The sequence below is a fragment of the Coloeus monedula genome (genome assembly GCF_965178545.1).
Source record: "Coloeus monedula genome assembly, chromosome: 1".
NCBI lineage: Eukaryota > Metazoa > Chordata > Aves > Passeriformes > Corvidae > Coloeus > Coloeus monedula.
The window spans coordinates 139,484,760-139,501,113 of record NC_138781.1 but is presented as its reverse complement, the minus strand read 5'-3'; the positions used below and the strand labels follow the sequence as shown (position 1 = coordinate 139,501,113).

Below are 16,354 nucleotides of genomic sequence, written 5' to 3'. Positions count from 1 at the left end.
ACCAAATATGATTTTACAATTTTATGTATGTATTAAAAAAAAAGGGAATGGAGAAATAAAAATCAGCAGTCAAGAATTACAACAAAGAGTATAAACACAGATTCAGAGCCAATATAGGCTGGCTCACCAATTGAAAAGCCAGAGAAGGGAACCTATTTTTAACCATAATAGCAGATGATGCTTGAGACTCTGAGAATACAGGATTTCACACCAGCTTTTTTTTACTCACTGGCATAATCTAGCTACACTTTAGGTTTACATAATTTTGCATAATATTATGCTGTTTACAATGTTTATAGATGTTTGATATACTCCATCCTAAAAGTGAAATTTAGCAACACTTTTATCTTATTTAATGCAAAAAATTCATTAAATTACTTACCCTATTGGTCTTGAAACTACAAGCTCTACTTGTGGCTCAGGTTTGGATTCTAAAATGATGTTATACACCTCCTCAAAGGTGGCTCCTTGTAGTAGCCTTCCATTCCATTCTAATACTTCATCACCTGTAAGTTAAGTAATAACACCCTGCTTAGGAAGTCTGCTGTGGACACCACTTACAATGACAATTTAAGCCATTCTACTGTCAGTTTTTTGGATTGTGAAACCTGTGTTGTAGAACAAATTTGGAGACCTTCGTGCAGGAAAATCCTGAGTATTAAAGGTTTTCTGCAGGTCAGCTTCAAATATGTAAAGTTCTGAGAAGCAATATCATCAGTAGGATCCCTACTGAGTTAGATGCTGCTCTTACTCTCTTTGGCAGCTGTGGCTTACAGAAATCCCAACATGCTCTTTAGAAAATTTATACCTTTAAAACATCATATCTCATCAACTTACTGTTTTGAAGACCCATGTACTTTTACAAGTTTAGTATTTAAGGTTCAGATATTTCTTATGTTAATAATTAATATTTCTTGAACATTCTCAAATCTAGCAATCTATGGTTTGCATTTTGGAATAGAAGCAGCTTCCTAGACAAGGTGATTCTGTTCATACATTTGTAATAGCTTGGTTTTCTCCAAATAATGCCACAAAATATAGACCACAAAATTACTAGGAAGGACATCAACGGAATATTGAGTATAAAAATGAGCAAAAATGTTAAAATATTTTTTGAACAACATGACAATATATATTTCACAAAAGCAACCATCTAGTAACAGGGTCAGATTGAATTCTGAAGTATTTCATCACATATATTTAACATAATTTCACATGTAATTAAAGTCTCTCACTTGTTATCACCTTCAGGAAAGCAACTCAGCAGTATAGATCTATAGTAGATACATACCTGGTCTAAGGTGCCCCACTGTATCAGCTAAGCTTCCTTTTTTAACTTTGGTGATAAATGCGCAGAGTCGACCTGATTCAGTCATCTTTCCTCCTACTACCTGTTTCAAAGAGGAAGTATTTTCATAGTATGAAAATTACTTTAAATTATTTAAATGTTCTGGCAATAGAAAGAAGAATTCAGCTTTTTGCTTGGGTTTTATGTAGCCCAGGTAACACATACACACTTGAAAAAAACACCACAGAAATTTGGCTATGACAGGTTATTTCTGTAGCTATTTTGGCAATTTGTACAATTGAAGAACAATGCATATAGAGAATGCCAAAGTTATTAAATTTTAATAAATACATGTATAGAATCTCATTGTATTATAAACTACCACCCAAAACAATCTAAGGTATTGGTCATTAGATTGCTCACTTCAATATTTTTTTAACTGGAAAAAGGTATATTAATACAACAGAACTCAGGATGTTCACACTAAGCAATGAAATTCCCTTTGGCTTGGCAAGTCAGATGAAAATACTTGTCACATTGAAAATTTCTCTACGGGGAACTTCAACAGGTTTGACTTTAATATTAATCTTAGAATCAGACTTACATGTCAGGATCAGTCATAACTGAATAATCTTCAAATTCTTAAGGTTTCTTAACAGTCTTCATACTGGGATTTAAAATTTGTAATACTAAACCCAGTTTAGTTTACTTTCAATATATAAATACTTAAAAATTCAGGTCAGAACTAACTGTTGGAAATCACTCTTTCCATATGTCTATTGAGATTAAAAAGTAGTTACTCTTGAATCTGAACTATTAATGAATCTCACTGAAGAGTTCATCTTCATATGAGATTTTAGAAACTTTAACGTAGATGTTTAAACAAAAACTGCTTTCTAGTGGCACTGTTAATCTCTGGCATTTTCTGACAGTAAGACAAAAATAAACATATAAAACTTGAGGTTCAACTGGCTTCTCCACTGACTTAAAAGAAAATTATTTATTAATTAAATAAAAAAATATTTCCAAAACGTGTTAGTATCTACAATACATAACTACACTGATTTAATCCTTACTGAAAGGGTGTGACTACAACCTAATCTGTATACCTGAGGTGAAGTAAAGAGTTGTTCGAAATAGAGAACAGAAAATTTAAACTTCTTAATGATTTCTCACAGCAGGGATATGGAATCAAAATAAATACATGTTTGTTTCTTCCACTGTGTATAGTTTGTTCTCATTCTTGTACTAGTATTTCAGGAAGAGCAAATAATAATATCACACAAAATTGAGATCAATATATGAGCTGGAAGTAATTCATAATGTGTTTAAAGAGCACTGCATCATGAAAAAGAGGTTCACATACGAAAAAAGTTAGTACATTATTTTGTGATAAAACCCAGTAATATTAATATTAACAATAATATTAATATTCATTTCATATTTTTAAAATGTGGCAAATCAAACAATTAGAGGAGAAAAAAATTCAGAAAGAGGAAGTTCCATTGGCATACTCCGATCTGGATTGAAATATCATTAACTCCCAGATGTTCCCCAGCAAGGCAGCTGGTGTGGGGTCAGTATCTCTGACCGGGGAAGCTGTGACCGGTCTGGAGAGATGGTCCCGAGAGAGATCGTCTTCCCGGGGCCCGGTGTCTTCCCTCAGCTGCTGGCTGGAGGGCCCGTGCAGAGGCTGTCAGCTCTTTAGTGATTGTCAGCTCGTGATTTCAGCTCAGCTCTGCAGGGCAGCCTCCAGGCCGGACCAGGGAGAGAGAGACGAGAGGCTCGTGTGTAGCTGTTCCACACAAGGCAGCTTTATTAGTCGGGGAAGGGGAGGCCAGGGACAGACATCTCTCTGCCCTCGCAGGGACAGGGGGCTGGCTTTATAGGGATACAGGGGGTGGGTGTCAGAGGGTAAGGGCCAATGGGCTACAAAGGATCTGCATAGGGTCTCCCAGAGGATTCGGGGTTTGTCTTCTTCTCCCCGTAACTGCAAAGTAGCTGCCTTTCCAGGGCAGTTCTGCTGGGAGGTTAAGCACTCTCCTTATCTCAGCAGATGTCCCTCCAGGGCGGGGGCTGGGCGTACCCTACACGCCAGGCCTTGAAGAGAGATAATTTATTTTTCACGTTTTTTCCCTTTCTGGGGAAATAGAAGTTATACCATGGTACAATGCTCCATACTGAAGAACACAGGAATTGGCTTGCCTAGCAAGGATGCAATTAGTACTTTGCTATGAAGACATTCTGGGAAAACTTGTGAAAACACGTCTAGTCTTTCAGAAAAATACAACTTTTTCATTCTGCCAAGGACCCTGCAAAGTTACCCTAGGTAAATGAACATAAAATGTCTATATTGTAATTTTGCGAATGACATGGCATTATAAATACTGGTATGCATACACTATATAATATGAGAATACTTTCATTATAAAATTAGCTAATTTAACTGAGAGTTGTCCATTTAAAAATTATTCATCACCAACCTTCAATCCGAGCATTGCTCCTGAATCTCTAGGCACACTTCCATCTTTTAGTCGTTTATTTAACAAAATCCGACCAATGAGACGATCTCCATCTTTGGATGGTTGCCAAGTTACTGGATGCTATCATATGGTGTTAATGGAAAATACAGTGAATAGTATTTTAATGAAAAATATTTCAGTAATACTTTTCATTTCTTGATATATTTCAAAAATTCTATGGAAGTATTATGATTACACTAATATTTAATGTAATAAAATGACAGAAAACTGTAATGGAAAATATTTATTTGAACATATCATTCATCACAATGGACGTCTAATATTTAATAACATTATCTATTTTACTTAATCCAATTTGTAAATATCTTGAATTGACAGATACATACAACTACACATAGTTATCTACACACAATGAGAATCACACCTGAGTACTGAGAAAAATATCGCTAAAAGTCTAGTGTAAGAGTAATACTGGAAAAGAAGTTTAACTCAAACTGCAAATTTGATATAAGAAATGTCTTATTTTTCCACTACTTCAAACACGTCAATTCTTATCCAAGACCAAAAAATATTTTCAGTGTTTTACTTTCTCTCAGTAGTAGTAGATTAAAATTTAAAAATACAATTAAAAGGTCTATCCATTACTTCATTTGAATATTCTGTTTCTTTCTTGGAATAATTAATTCACATATGAAGCACAGTTACAGTGAGCATTATTATTCCATTACTATACATGTGCACACTTATACTTGTCTATTGGCCTAATTAATAAATTTTTAAGATTTTCTTTTGTGTAATCATAGTACTTTTTCACAGAAAAATATTATTTCATGCTCTATTTCATGCAAAATTAGCAGGCACAGATAAATCTGCTCCCATTACAACTAATAACTCTAAAAAGATTTATCATAATCTCCACCAAACAGAAAGCAAAAATAAAAAATACCAAAGCAGATGGCAAAGCCTTTAATTCTGCACAGTACTGCACAAAATTGCATGGCAACAAAACAAATGAACAACCATGACAGTGAAAGGGAAAAAAGAAAAACAACTTTTCTGTGCAGAGAGACCCAATTTTCTCCCTTTTTCACCTGGGGTTTGAACTATTAATTTAATTTCAGCCCCAGGAGTTTGGAAATAGTAAATCAAATAAGCCAATTGGTAGAATCCTTATTGTTAATTACTTTATTCTTTAAGGTAATATCATGATATGCTAATTTGCAACCATAAGAACATTCCTTTATGCCTCTCAATTTTTTTTCTTAGGCTGCCAAACAGTAAAAGCTGCAAGCATGCAAAGACTTTTCATTTGTTTTTCTTTTCTGCACCTTAAGAAATGCTATATTGTCTCTAGAAAGACCCTATCTTTTATTTTATGCATTATTTTAATGAGTGACAGAGAGCAAACAAAGACCAAATGAGCAGGTTAAAATGCAGGCTCCATAATCTCAGTACCTTCTCACTATGGCTATGTTCCTCGTTTAGAGTTGTGCTACTACACGTATCTACCCCAGAGTCTTTTATCTGAGGCTCAGACCATTCCAAGTCCTCTTCCAAAGAGTGGCCACCAAAGCACACCATTTTCTTTTGCCTCTCGGATAAGGTGTTAGAATCCGACAAAACTGCCTGCTCACTAGTTTTTCTTTTTCCCCTTTGACTGTCCCCTATAGGTGTGGGATAAAAAAAGGATACAAAAAAGAAAACATGCAAAGGTGTAAATAAAACCAAGGAAATGTAAAATGATAAAGGAAACTAAGTGGTAAGGCTCCACATGTCTCACCAAAGACATTGGGGATGCCTCACTGCTATGCCAAGACGTATGGTCCAACCAGTTGTAATCCATGTCTCCTGTGAGAATCAGACAGACAAGATAGTGCAGAAAAGGAAAGGTGAAAGAAAGGACAAACAAAGATACAGTAAAATTGTAAAGACTTCTGATTATCCTATCTGATTCATAACCTCTGCCAGCAGGACTTGCAAAGGGCTTCCAAGAAAAAGTTCAGGCTCCAACAACAGAGTATATGGAATATGAAAAACAGCGAGGAAGGAGATACATTTGTGTGTGTCTATATTTGCATAAAATTACGTACAGTGTAAAACATCATTGCGCCAGGTTTATTAACCGTCCCTACAAAATTATTTACAGTAAATTAAATGAAAAGGCAAATTGTATTTCTAACAGAATATCCAGAAGGGAAAGCATTTAAATACAGAATGTCTTAAGGAACTTATTTCTTTGCTTCTCTAACACAAATTAATATTTTTTCTAATCACGTCAATAAAATACTTAAAACAATGGCACTGTATATTTGCTTTGAATTAGATGATGCTTTAAGGAAGGTTAAATGAAAAAAATTCTACAAACTATATTTAGAATAAAAAGCATATTAACTTTGATTTGTCTCCTGGTTAAATACAAGGACAAATTCTAGTAAGTACAGGTACCCCACAACTGGGAGTGTGTAGGGTTTTGATAAAACATATAAATATTTCATACAGTCAGAATTTAACCTCCATGGAAGACATGTGGTAGAAAAAAAAGTTTGAGAAACAGTTTTAAAGAAGAGATCTAAATTAATGCTGCTGTCCAAAGAATTTGGGAATGACTCATGTATTTTATTAAAACATTCTCTTTTATGTATGTACTTTAAACACTAAATTATGCCCACACATTCTGCACTATTACGTGTCTCTCTTTTTTTTCCCTCACCATTGTTGCTACACGTTACGTGAAAAATATTTTGTTACTGCATGCTACATAATATTTTTATATTACTATATTCAGGAAACAAATGTTTCATTTTCTATCAAATTTGACCAAACTAAAGCAAAGTAGTTCTGGGTTTTTAAATACAGACCTCAAAAAACATTTTTCTATTTCTGTTACTTCAGACCCTGCTTTAACATTGCTCAACCTATTCCTCTGGAACTACATCAGTAGGGTGGTGAAATGTAACTAACAAGTCTTAGCACTGTCTTAACACTTGTCTAGAAAACTTTACAGAGAGGATGTGAAGATACGGCCTTATAAAACTACAAGAAACTAAGAGATGCTTTAGAAAAGTAAAACAGTCTCCTTGGAGAGGTATCACAGAATTAACTAGGTTGGAAAAGCCCTTTGAAATCATCAAGTCCAACCTAGTATATTGTATATGTACAATGAAAAATATAATCTTTTTCCACTCGTTTCCTCCTAATATAGAGATCTGCACATGCTACATGGAAAAAAAAATCGTCTCATTTTCATTTCAAAGAAGTAAACAGTCAAAATACAAAGGCTTTGGTTCAAAAAGATACTTTGAACTTATTCCCTTACACATTGTAAAAATATGTTAGCATATTAAATAGCCTTTTCTTTCACAAAAACAGTGTTAAAGTAACTTCATAAAGTTATTTTGAAGCCTTAATTCATTCATATTTTCTAAATAATAAATAAACTGTAAATCTATTAACTATGTTTCTTGACTCTTGAAAGGAAGATAACATTTAAAAATCGGAAATTCTTACCAAAACTGCTTTGCCATGAATGTTAGCATCTTGCCTGTATTACAGATAAAAGTGTGGCTATCCTGCTAAAGGAGAAAGAAATACTCTTGAAAGCTAGTAACATTTTGCTAAAGGTACTTCTGCAATGGAATTTCCAGTGCTACTTCTGCCTCCAGACATTGTTTCAAGGGGTACTGTGTGAAATCATCAGTGAGCTCATGAAGATCTAGCCCTTACTCATAAATATACGTTTAGAGATATCCAGAAGACAGAAAGAGTTCCTGCCTACATATTGCCTGTTTTACAAATTCCCTGGGGCCTTTCAGCACTGGTCCCAGGCTCATCTGTTGGTGTAGCTGGTTTCCACTTACTCCAAGTCCTCTAACCCATGTATTACTGTATGGTGCATCCACAAATTGTCTGTGTCCAAGACTAGATTAGGTTATTTTGCAAAAATAGTTACTCTTCATCAAATGATAATCCCTGGAACTAAACCTGCACTGAACACTTGCAAAATTGAGCCTGTTACCTAATCAAAGAACTCCCTCTTCTTGCTCTACCATTTTCCCTTCTCCTTTTCAAACAAGGTGTAGAAGGCTGACTTTCTTTTTATTTTAGTTGTTTCCCATAGTAACTACTAATTAATTGGCATTTATAAAATGAAAATTAGATTAAAATAACCAAGAACTCCATCCAAACACTGGTTTGGTTTTACCTGTGTAAAATATGTAGTTATATGTTTCCAAAAATTATCATATAAATTAGAAATTGTAAAGCCATTGTAGATCTTATAGATTTTGCCCTTAACACTGCATTAAGTGATCTAAATGACAGGCATAAATACTATGCAAGTTAATAAAAGGACGGCTGTCTGGAAGCCCTGTAGTGCATTACATTTCTGTGAGAGACACGTATGGCTCAGTATACCTACAACTTTTTGAGATAAAATGAATGGCTTGATAAAATCACTGGACATAAATTTTTCAGTGCAAGTTCTATAAATATTAAAATCTTGACTAGGTAAATTATTTTTTAAATCTTGTAAAATTAAAGGTAATATATGTAAGGCACATAGGTTTTTGCCTACAAGAAAAAAAAATTAAGTAAATAAACAAAAGAAAATAAGGTAAAGAAATAAAAGTTTAACCACGATATTTTGTAACAAAGACACTGTAGTTTTAACTCTGAGTACCACAGAATGTACTTGCTGCTCTCTTAGAAATTTCTCTTCCACAATAGAAGATACTTTATTATTGATAATATATACATTTAGGGTATGCAGCAGAAATTACTCAGGAAGAAAATGTCACTCACAGATAAATTACATAAGCTATAATATCAAAACCACCATTCACAGAAAAAAGATCTAATATATTACTAATTATATTATACAATCTTAGCTTATGCCATTACAACAATATTCAGACGCCTTGTGAGTGCAGCTGGATATAAAAAGGACATATGCGAGGTCTGCTCTTATTAATGTCAGTGAGTTCTGTGTGTATATGGAAAGCTGTGCATACATCAGTAACCCAGCCTTTCTGTAGAAACAAGGTTAAACTGAAGCCTTTGTAACCTTACTGGTGTTCAGTGTGTTTTGCTTATTTTTCTCAGACAAAACCAAACAGGAGGAGGAAAAGATCTTTTTCTTCCACAGTCAGGAACCCCCAGCAATGGGAACTTCCTGTAGCAATAGGAAATTCAAATGTCAGAGTATATTTTAAAAGACTTTTGTTCAGTTTGTTTCCCTTATATTTTAATGCTTGATTATGTAGGTTTTTGTTTCCTATAATGGGTTTGCCACACAGAAATATGGTAATTGAATATCATTTATAAAGCATTAAGAATTTTGTAGCTAACCTACAAGGTGCATGTTTACTCTTTTATGAGTGTTGTTTAAGCTCATCGTCAAATCCAAAACCATTAATCTTCCAAACAGGTTAGATATAAAGCACTCAATTTAATTGGCTATTCTACTTATACAGGGTAATTTGGATGCTCTGAAGTGCCCAAAATCTTCACAAAGGATATAGGCATAACCCAGGCCCTTTCTATCTAAACCAAGACCTCTCTAAACTGTCAAATGTTTCCCTTAGTAAATTAAAAACATAATCTTTGAACCAAATAAACCAAAACCTTGTCTTCAAATTCGAATCTCAATGCCAAAAAGGATGGGTCATATAACTTTAAATTCTTCGGGCTGAGGAGACTACCTGACTACATAGTGTATACTGAGCACATACTTCTGACTACTTGAGCCAATAATGGTACTTACATATCATTACTCAAAACTGCGAACGATTTAACCTTGCAATTAAGTGAGTATATTCACCCTCCAAGCTAACTTCCAGCATAAGGGTACAGTGAGCCAAACACATCCTGTGTGTCTTCATCCTTCTCCTAACTGCACAACTCCCAGTGCAGCCCTGTACCAGAAGGCCTCTGGAGCAGAGTAAAAAGTGAGCTACAGCTATTGAAGAGCTTCCATTCCAGAAGGTTACTTTCTGTGTTTGCAATACTATCCATCTAGACTGCCACACAGTGGGTGACTCCAAAGGGGAGCTACACAGCTGAAATTGCCTGCAGGTGATTATATGAGTGCTTAAACAATTTGTCAGCTCTGGACATATCAGGGACATTCCAGCTTTTGGTGCAGGAACAAATGTAAAGTTGCCTGTCACACAGTTGATTGTAAAGCACAGAAATATTTTTCAACACAGTCACTGATGCAGTTTGAGCACTGATTACAAAAAGAAGCACCTTCTTGCAGGTCTTACAATAGGCTTTGAAACTTCCTACCATGCATTTCAACATTTCTTGTTAGGAAATAATTATTCCTCTGGATTTGTCAACTTTTAACATGGAACAACCTAGGAAAATGTCTGAAGGATCTGGTCCTACCAAAGCAAAAAAAGAGAAGCTGTTCTGTATGCAAAGGATATGAAATACATTTTGACTTTTAAAAAATATGTACAGAGAAATGCAGCAGTTTGGAAAAAAAATGTATAAATCTTCATTAGTGAATAGCAAAGTGCTGCATTCCATGAGGTGGGTGAGTGAAAACCTGGGGGAGGCAGAAGGAGGTAACAGTGCATACCCATGTGGAAAGAATGATGACACTGACAGCATACAAGCATTGAATATAGATGCTGCTATCAAAAAAATGTCTCTGGACCCCATGGATTAGTCTTTGAGAACTTAGAAATATCCTGAATTCCTCTGTTATTTTTATTTAAGGGATACTGTCTGGGGGAAAATCTTACTAAAATTGAAGACCCTGGTTTACCCCCAAAAACTGTGTAGCCATGCTTTGAACTACTACAAGGACTGATTAAAAGATATTACTCTTGATGTAAAAGCCTATCTAATGTAAAGGGGAAAGGGTTTCAGCATGTCTGTTTCATTCTGGCTCTCCTTCTGAAACTGAGACTTAGGATCACTATTAATAGAAGAATATTTACTGAAAGTATTTTTTAATTTATGTTTTGCTGCAAGGATTTAAATTGCAGGAAAGACTTTCTTCAAAGTTACATTTTCTAGAACAAAATTATGCTCAGTCTGTTAGTCACATATATTTTGATAAATGTCTTTCCTTGGAATAAATTGAAAGAAAGCATATCAATATGGCAAATACATTTAGTCACAGCTCACTGCACAAACTAGAGGACCTTATACACTTACAATCATGTCTCTCATATGACACCTGAAGTGTGACCCTATATGCCACACCACAACCTCTATCATATGATCCAGTACACAGACTCACACTCTGGATCAACAAGTCAATGGACAGGTACTCTTTAGTTACGAGAAACAGTCAGAAATTTTACACTGTCCCAGTCTACCACTGCCAGTTTGTCTTCTTATTAGGATTCAATTTTTTCAGATTTGCACACCGTTGTTATATACTTCCTGCCCCTTTAATAAGATCAGGGAAAACTAGAACTGATTCAGCATAATATCCTATGGATTTCTCTCTTGCTTGATTGTCTTTAACATTTTATCTTAGGAAGATGTTTACTCCAAATTACACTTTTGACCCTACTTGTAGCATTTTCACTTTTTCCCTTCTTCCTTCTTTTGTTACGAAATTCAGAGCCTATGCTTGGAAAAGGAAGTTCTTTTGGCATAATAAAAAGGAAAACTGGAAAGTTTCAATAAGACAGTATTTTTGGATCATGCCCAGCAGCAAGTAATCAAAAGCAATTTTTTACTCTTTTATTATTATTTTTAAAAGATGCCTATTTTCCTGTTTCTTCCCTTTTCACATCCACAAAGACCCCATATGTGTTCATGGGCTGACCTCACACATCTTCCCTGATTGTCTGTTTTAACCATGCATGTTATAACCATAACCATGTTATAACCATCCCTTCACCTTAGGGCTGCAACTGACATCTTGATCACAAGTTCTTCACCATCTCAGGCCTGCAACAAGTATCAGCAACATCAGCTTGCCAATACCTGAATGAGGGACTCATATAAAGAGGAAACAATGCAGCAGAGAAAAAAACCTGTTAATCCCATTAAAGAATCCCATATCTGGCCCTCGTTTCCACAGCTTGGTGTTATTTAATGCTGTGATAATGTTCTCACCAACTAAAACCAAATAGCTCATTTACATGTTCTCAATGAGCACACCCTTTTTCACAGACTAGTCTCCTGAAAGTGAAGTTCTTGTATATAATGCACAGAGGAATTAACTGGTATCTAGAAGGTGAGAAAAAACCCTGTATTTCCTGAATCAATGAAATTCTGAATCAGAAAAATGAGTCATCTTGGAAAACAACTGCTAAGGAAGCACGGAAGATCCAATGGTTCTGTGATGTGTTGGAGTTCCTGCACAACTGGGAACCAAACTGCAAATGTACAAGAAATTCCTTCCTCAGACTTTGAAACCAGTCCAAGCAAATTCAACTGTTTTGCTGCCAATGGGAAGGCAACAGTAAAACCTGACAAGCCAGTTGGAAACAAGCCTTATAGCCCCCTGGAAGTGAATACAGTTCATAATTGGAGCACTATGAAAATTTGTGCGAAACAGCTGCAAAGTTTAGGAAACAGGTTTGGGGTTTTGTGTGCTCTCAGTACCTATTTCCATTAGACTTTTCTTTTTATTACCGTTTTATATACACTCACCAAAGAAGGCTTGGTTAAACTGAAGAAATAAGTAGCTTCAGGAAAACTCTATTTAGCATTAGTAGACATATTTGCTTACGCAATTCACTTTGTGCTGGCTTAGCCTATACTCAGCTTTCCAGAGATATACACTCTTTCTACATCCTGAAGTTGTAACTTTGCCAAAATGATTGTCAGAGTAGCTCCAACAAGGCTGCCTGGCATCTCCAAGTCTCAGGGCCATAGGACGTAATACGTATGTACTGAATCCTAAATGTGACCCTATTTCTATTTGGACAGACATAAGCTCTCTACCTTTGACAGGCAGTGTATAACCAGGTGCATTTTAATTCCTTTTAGTAATGGACATATGTTGACAGGGAGCCTATAATAATGTTTTCCATTTGAATTGTTCCTTCTAATACTTATTAACAACAGAAAAAAGAAACTAACAGAGAAAAACAAACAAAAAACCTCCCTTATATTGTGTACTTATTTACTTTCAAGCTTTACTGCTTTGATGTCAACACTAATTATTACAGAAAATAACCCTAAGCTACTTTGAATCACTATATCTTAATTAATAAGTAAGCTTCAAGTTTGCATAGTGAAGACAACAGGAGACCAAGAAAGACAGCAGAGGAATGGATTCTTCATGAGGCATGCTGTCAAATTCACAAATAAGGACATGGACTTAACATGTCAGTTGTACTCATGACACAGCTGTACTAATTTCATCAAGGGAACTATCAGCCATAAGTAAAGCTGAAACAGTGAGCATGTCAGGAAGGAAAGTCTTCTTAGCTTAGCTTTAAAGAGACATATTTATTCATAACAGTTTCCTATCTTTTATCCCCAATGCTATGTAGAGCTAATCCTAATGAAAGGAGACATTACTAACATAGACATGGCTCCTATCATAGGCATGTCATTATCTAGAATCAATTTCCATCATCAGCCCAGCAGCCACCCATATATCATGACTGAAGATCAGCCAGTTGTTTCATTGATCACATCTTTTTCCTCTCTTTCCACTGCTTCCAGTCAAGATCACTGACATCTTGCTACCAAAAAGTGGTATTAAGAATTACTCATTTTGTGATTTTCAGTATGAGATAACCAATATACAAATAATATATCTATTTATCTAATAGAATTCATCAACAACAACAACAATAATAAATTTAAAATACCAAAACATTTAAATTTTTGAAGTGAAACAGTCTTATAAAATATTCAAGCCAATATCTAAGTTCCAGATACTTGCTGCCTTTTTCTGTTCAGTTATTAGATTTTGTTTGGGATGGGAAGATATCCTCCACTTTTACCCTCGGACATGGTTGTTATCCTACAAGGACAGATGAAGGGAAGGTGTAATGCAAAAAAGGTCAATAATTTTAAGCATAGTATTACCAATAATTTCTCTCAGTGGGTACTGAAGAAGACTCTAAATTCACTCTAAATGTCTTGATCACTGATAAGGATATGCACATTTCAGAATAGAAATAAAAATAACCTTTAAAAAATCCTCTGTATTACATGCTTGAACAACTAGTATTTGAATAGTAAATCACCATTCAGAAGTTAAGCTGATTTATTTTCTTGTCTGTAATTCTCAGTTGACATTATGCAAAAAGATATTGGCAAATTTCAAAATTCTACCTAACAATCAAGAGGGAAGTACAACTACTGTGGTAAATGTTACCTTTTGAAACTATGTGTAACAAAGAAACACAGCATTTCTTTACAAGTCATAGCAGGGTTTTTTTCTTTAAACCTGACCTAACACTTCAACATGGAGTACAAATGACTTTATGGTTGTCTAAACAAGTATAACTTTTAACCTGCTACTTTCTCAATACTAAACTGCAGGAGACACAACATACATTCACTTTACTTTTAAAATTATTTTCTTTAAGAAACAAGAGCTTAAGAAACAAGTAAGTCCAAAGTATCATCCATCCCTGGCAGCACACATGCCATAAATGATCTATAAATATGCAGTGCATCTGCTGATTCAGTAAGCTGCAATGGCAGCAAAAAAAAACCAGTGCAAGAGGCTTTTACATCACCTTGACACTGCAATAAAAGCCTTTGTAAACTAGTAATTGGATCATTAATTACTGATCTCCCCTTTAGCAGTCATGATGAAGAAAGTAATTTGGTATATGCAAAAACACCTATTGTTTTAGAGTTTGGTTACATGTTATTTTTGTCAAATCACTTTCTTTGAAGGAAATTAATTACCTCTTTAAAGAGGAACAGAAAACTTGAAAATGAAACTCCAGTGGATCCCAGAAGTAAAAATCATAATGAATTGTCCAATTTAGTTTCATACCTTCTGTGCACAGGCTTGACAGTGTGATACTGTATAATCAAATTAGTTCAGAGCAATGACCTGTTATACCTGGGTTACAGCTTAAAGAACAGATGTGCAAAAATAAAATACCAATGACTGTGGTTGTTTTTTAAGACACTTCATCACCATCAAGGTTATTTTGCTTATGTATACACGTTTATACATACATGCAGGAAAACTCCCATGCACCTTACATTAAGAGGAAGGCTACGTTGCAAAATTAAATATTCAGAAGGTAAGGGTGGTATAAGACTTAGCTTGTCATGAAGCATTAATTTAGTCCCTATACAAATATATTTACATGTAATATTTCATAATACTATGGTAAAGGCCCCCATCCCCACAATCACCTTCTGTGCACAGAAAGAAAGGTGTAACTTAAAAAAGTTAATTAAAAAATAATATAGTCAATATCATTGCTTCTTCAGTTAATGACCTCTTTCACTAGTTACTGAACGTAATCTAAATGCAGATCTAAATGCAAAATTCTTTGTCTCCTGAGAGCTCTGGTGCTGTGAGCATGTTCTCCAGGAGTCAGGGTTGAATTCAAGGAATTGCTTCCTTGTGGACCATCTGCATAATGAAATGAACAGGATGCTACAATTACCCTCTTAAAATGAGCTGCTGACATACAGACATACCATCAAATACTGTGAGATGTTCCAAACAATTAGTGCCAAACTTGAGAAATACAGGGCTTGATTTTTCTTTAATATTTTCTAGAATTTTAGTTCTGCCTTTTCCTAGCTCTATTACACCCATTCTTAGAAAATGGCAAGAATTTACAAAAAAATACTCACCAAATAAGCAGTAAATTTTATTACATGATTAAAACAAACAAAAAAAAATCATCTTCCCAACATCCATCCAAGGCTGCTCATGTCCATGTATGCTGGATGTAAAATTCCTTTGAACAGAACTTCCTTAAGAATGTTCTTCAAAGAAAACCAATATGGTTAAAAATATGTTGTGGAGATACAAGGTTAAGATTGTTAAAGTAATAAATAGAGAGACAGAGATGCAATTTGCATTTTAAATTAACTTTGAATCCTAAAGAAAAAAAGTAGATTTCTTAATTGTAATTTGCACTGTCTTCATTATTTCAGAAGAATGTGGAACAGTGGAAGAAGTCTCCACAGAAGAATAGTGGATGTTAGCTCTGTAATTATTTCATTTCACTGAATACATAAAGAAGCACATTGCTCAGGGAGCTTTCCACAGTCAACAAGAACTACACTCATAATTATAGCCTTCATGGTAGCTGAAGCTGTAATAAAAATTACATAAGGGATTTAATCTCAGTCTCTTGTTTTTGTATGATCACAATTACCCAAAAATATATCTCCTGAGGCTAAATATTTCCAGAATGAGTTTAAGTAAAAGGTCAGTATTTTCCACTACTTTTCAAGGAAAATTCCCTCACATCCTCTACTTGTTCATGTTTAAATTTCTGGAAAGTTGTGATAAGAGGAGAAAAAAAAGCCGCAATACTTAATGCTTGCAAAACCATCAGGGAATTCCACCTCATAAATTTGGCCAGGCCCTACATCTCATTGCACAAAGCAGTCCTTCAGACAATGTAACTTGTGTGGCTCACAGCAAAAGAGTTCTTCAGAAGCAAAC

The 16,354-nt window shown here is 34.8% G+C and overlaps 1 protein-coding gene across 24 annotated transcripts in view; it reads right to left on the bottom strand.

Annotated features, from left to right (window-relative positions):
- RIMS2 (regulating synaptic membrane exocytosis 2) overlaps positions 1-16,354 on the bottom strand; it is a gene marked incomplete at both ends in the record, with an annotated part of 450,969 nt that overhangs the window by 210,728 nt on the left and 223,887 nt on the right. For 17 of the 24 annotated variants that reach the window (XM_082292397.1, XM_082292403.1, XM_082292398.1 and 14 more), the window contains 4 exons: positions 383-506; positions 1,292-1,387; positions 3,768-3,891; positions 5,552-5,619. In XM_082292397.1, the coding sequence (XP_082148523.1) occupies positions 383-506; positions 1,292-1,387; positions 3,768-3,891; positions 5,552-5,619 (412 nt within the window). Of the gene's footprint in view, positions 1-382; positions 507-1,291; positions 1,388-3,767; positions 3,892-5,226; positions 5,436-5,551; positions 5,620-16,354 lie in introns of all 24 variants that reach the window. The other 7 variants (XM_082292380.1, XM_082292391.1, XM_082292399.1 and 4 more) reach the window with 1 other exon arrangement.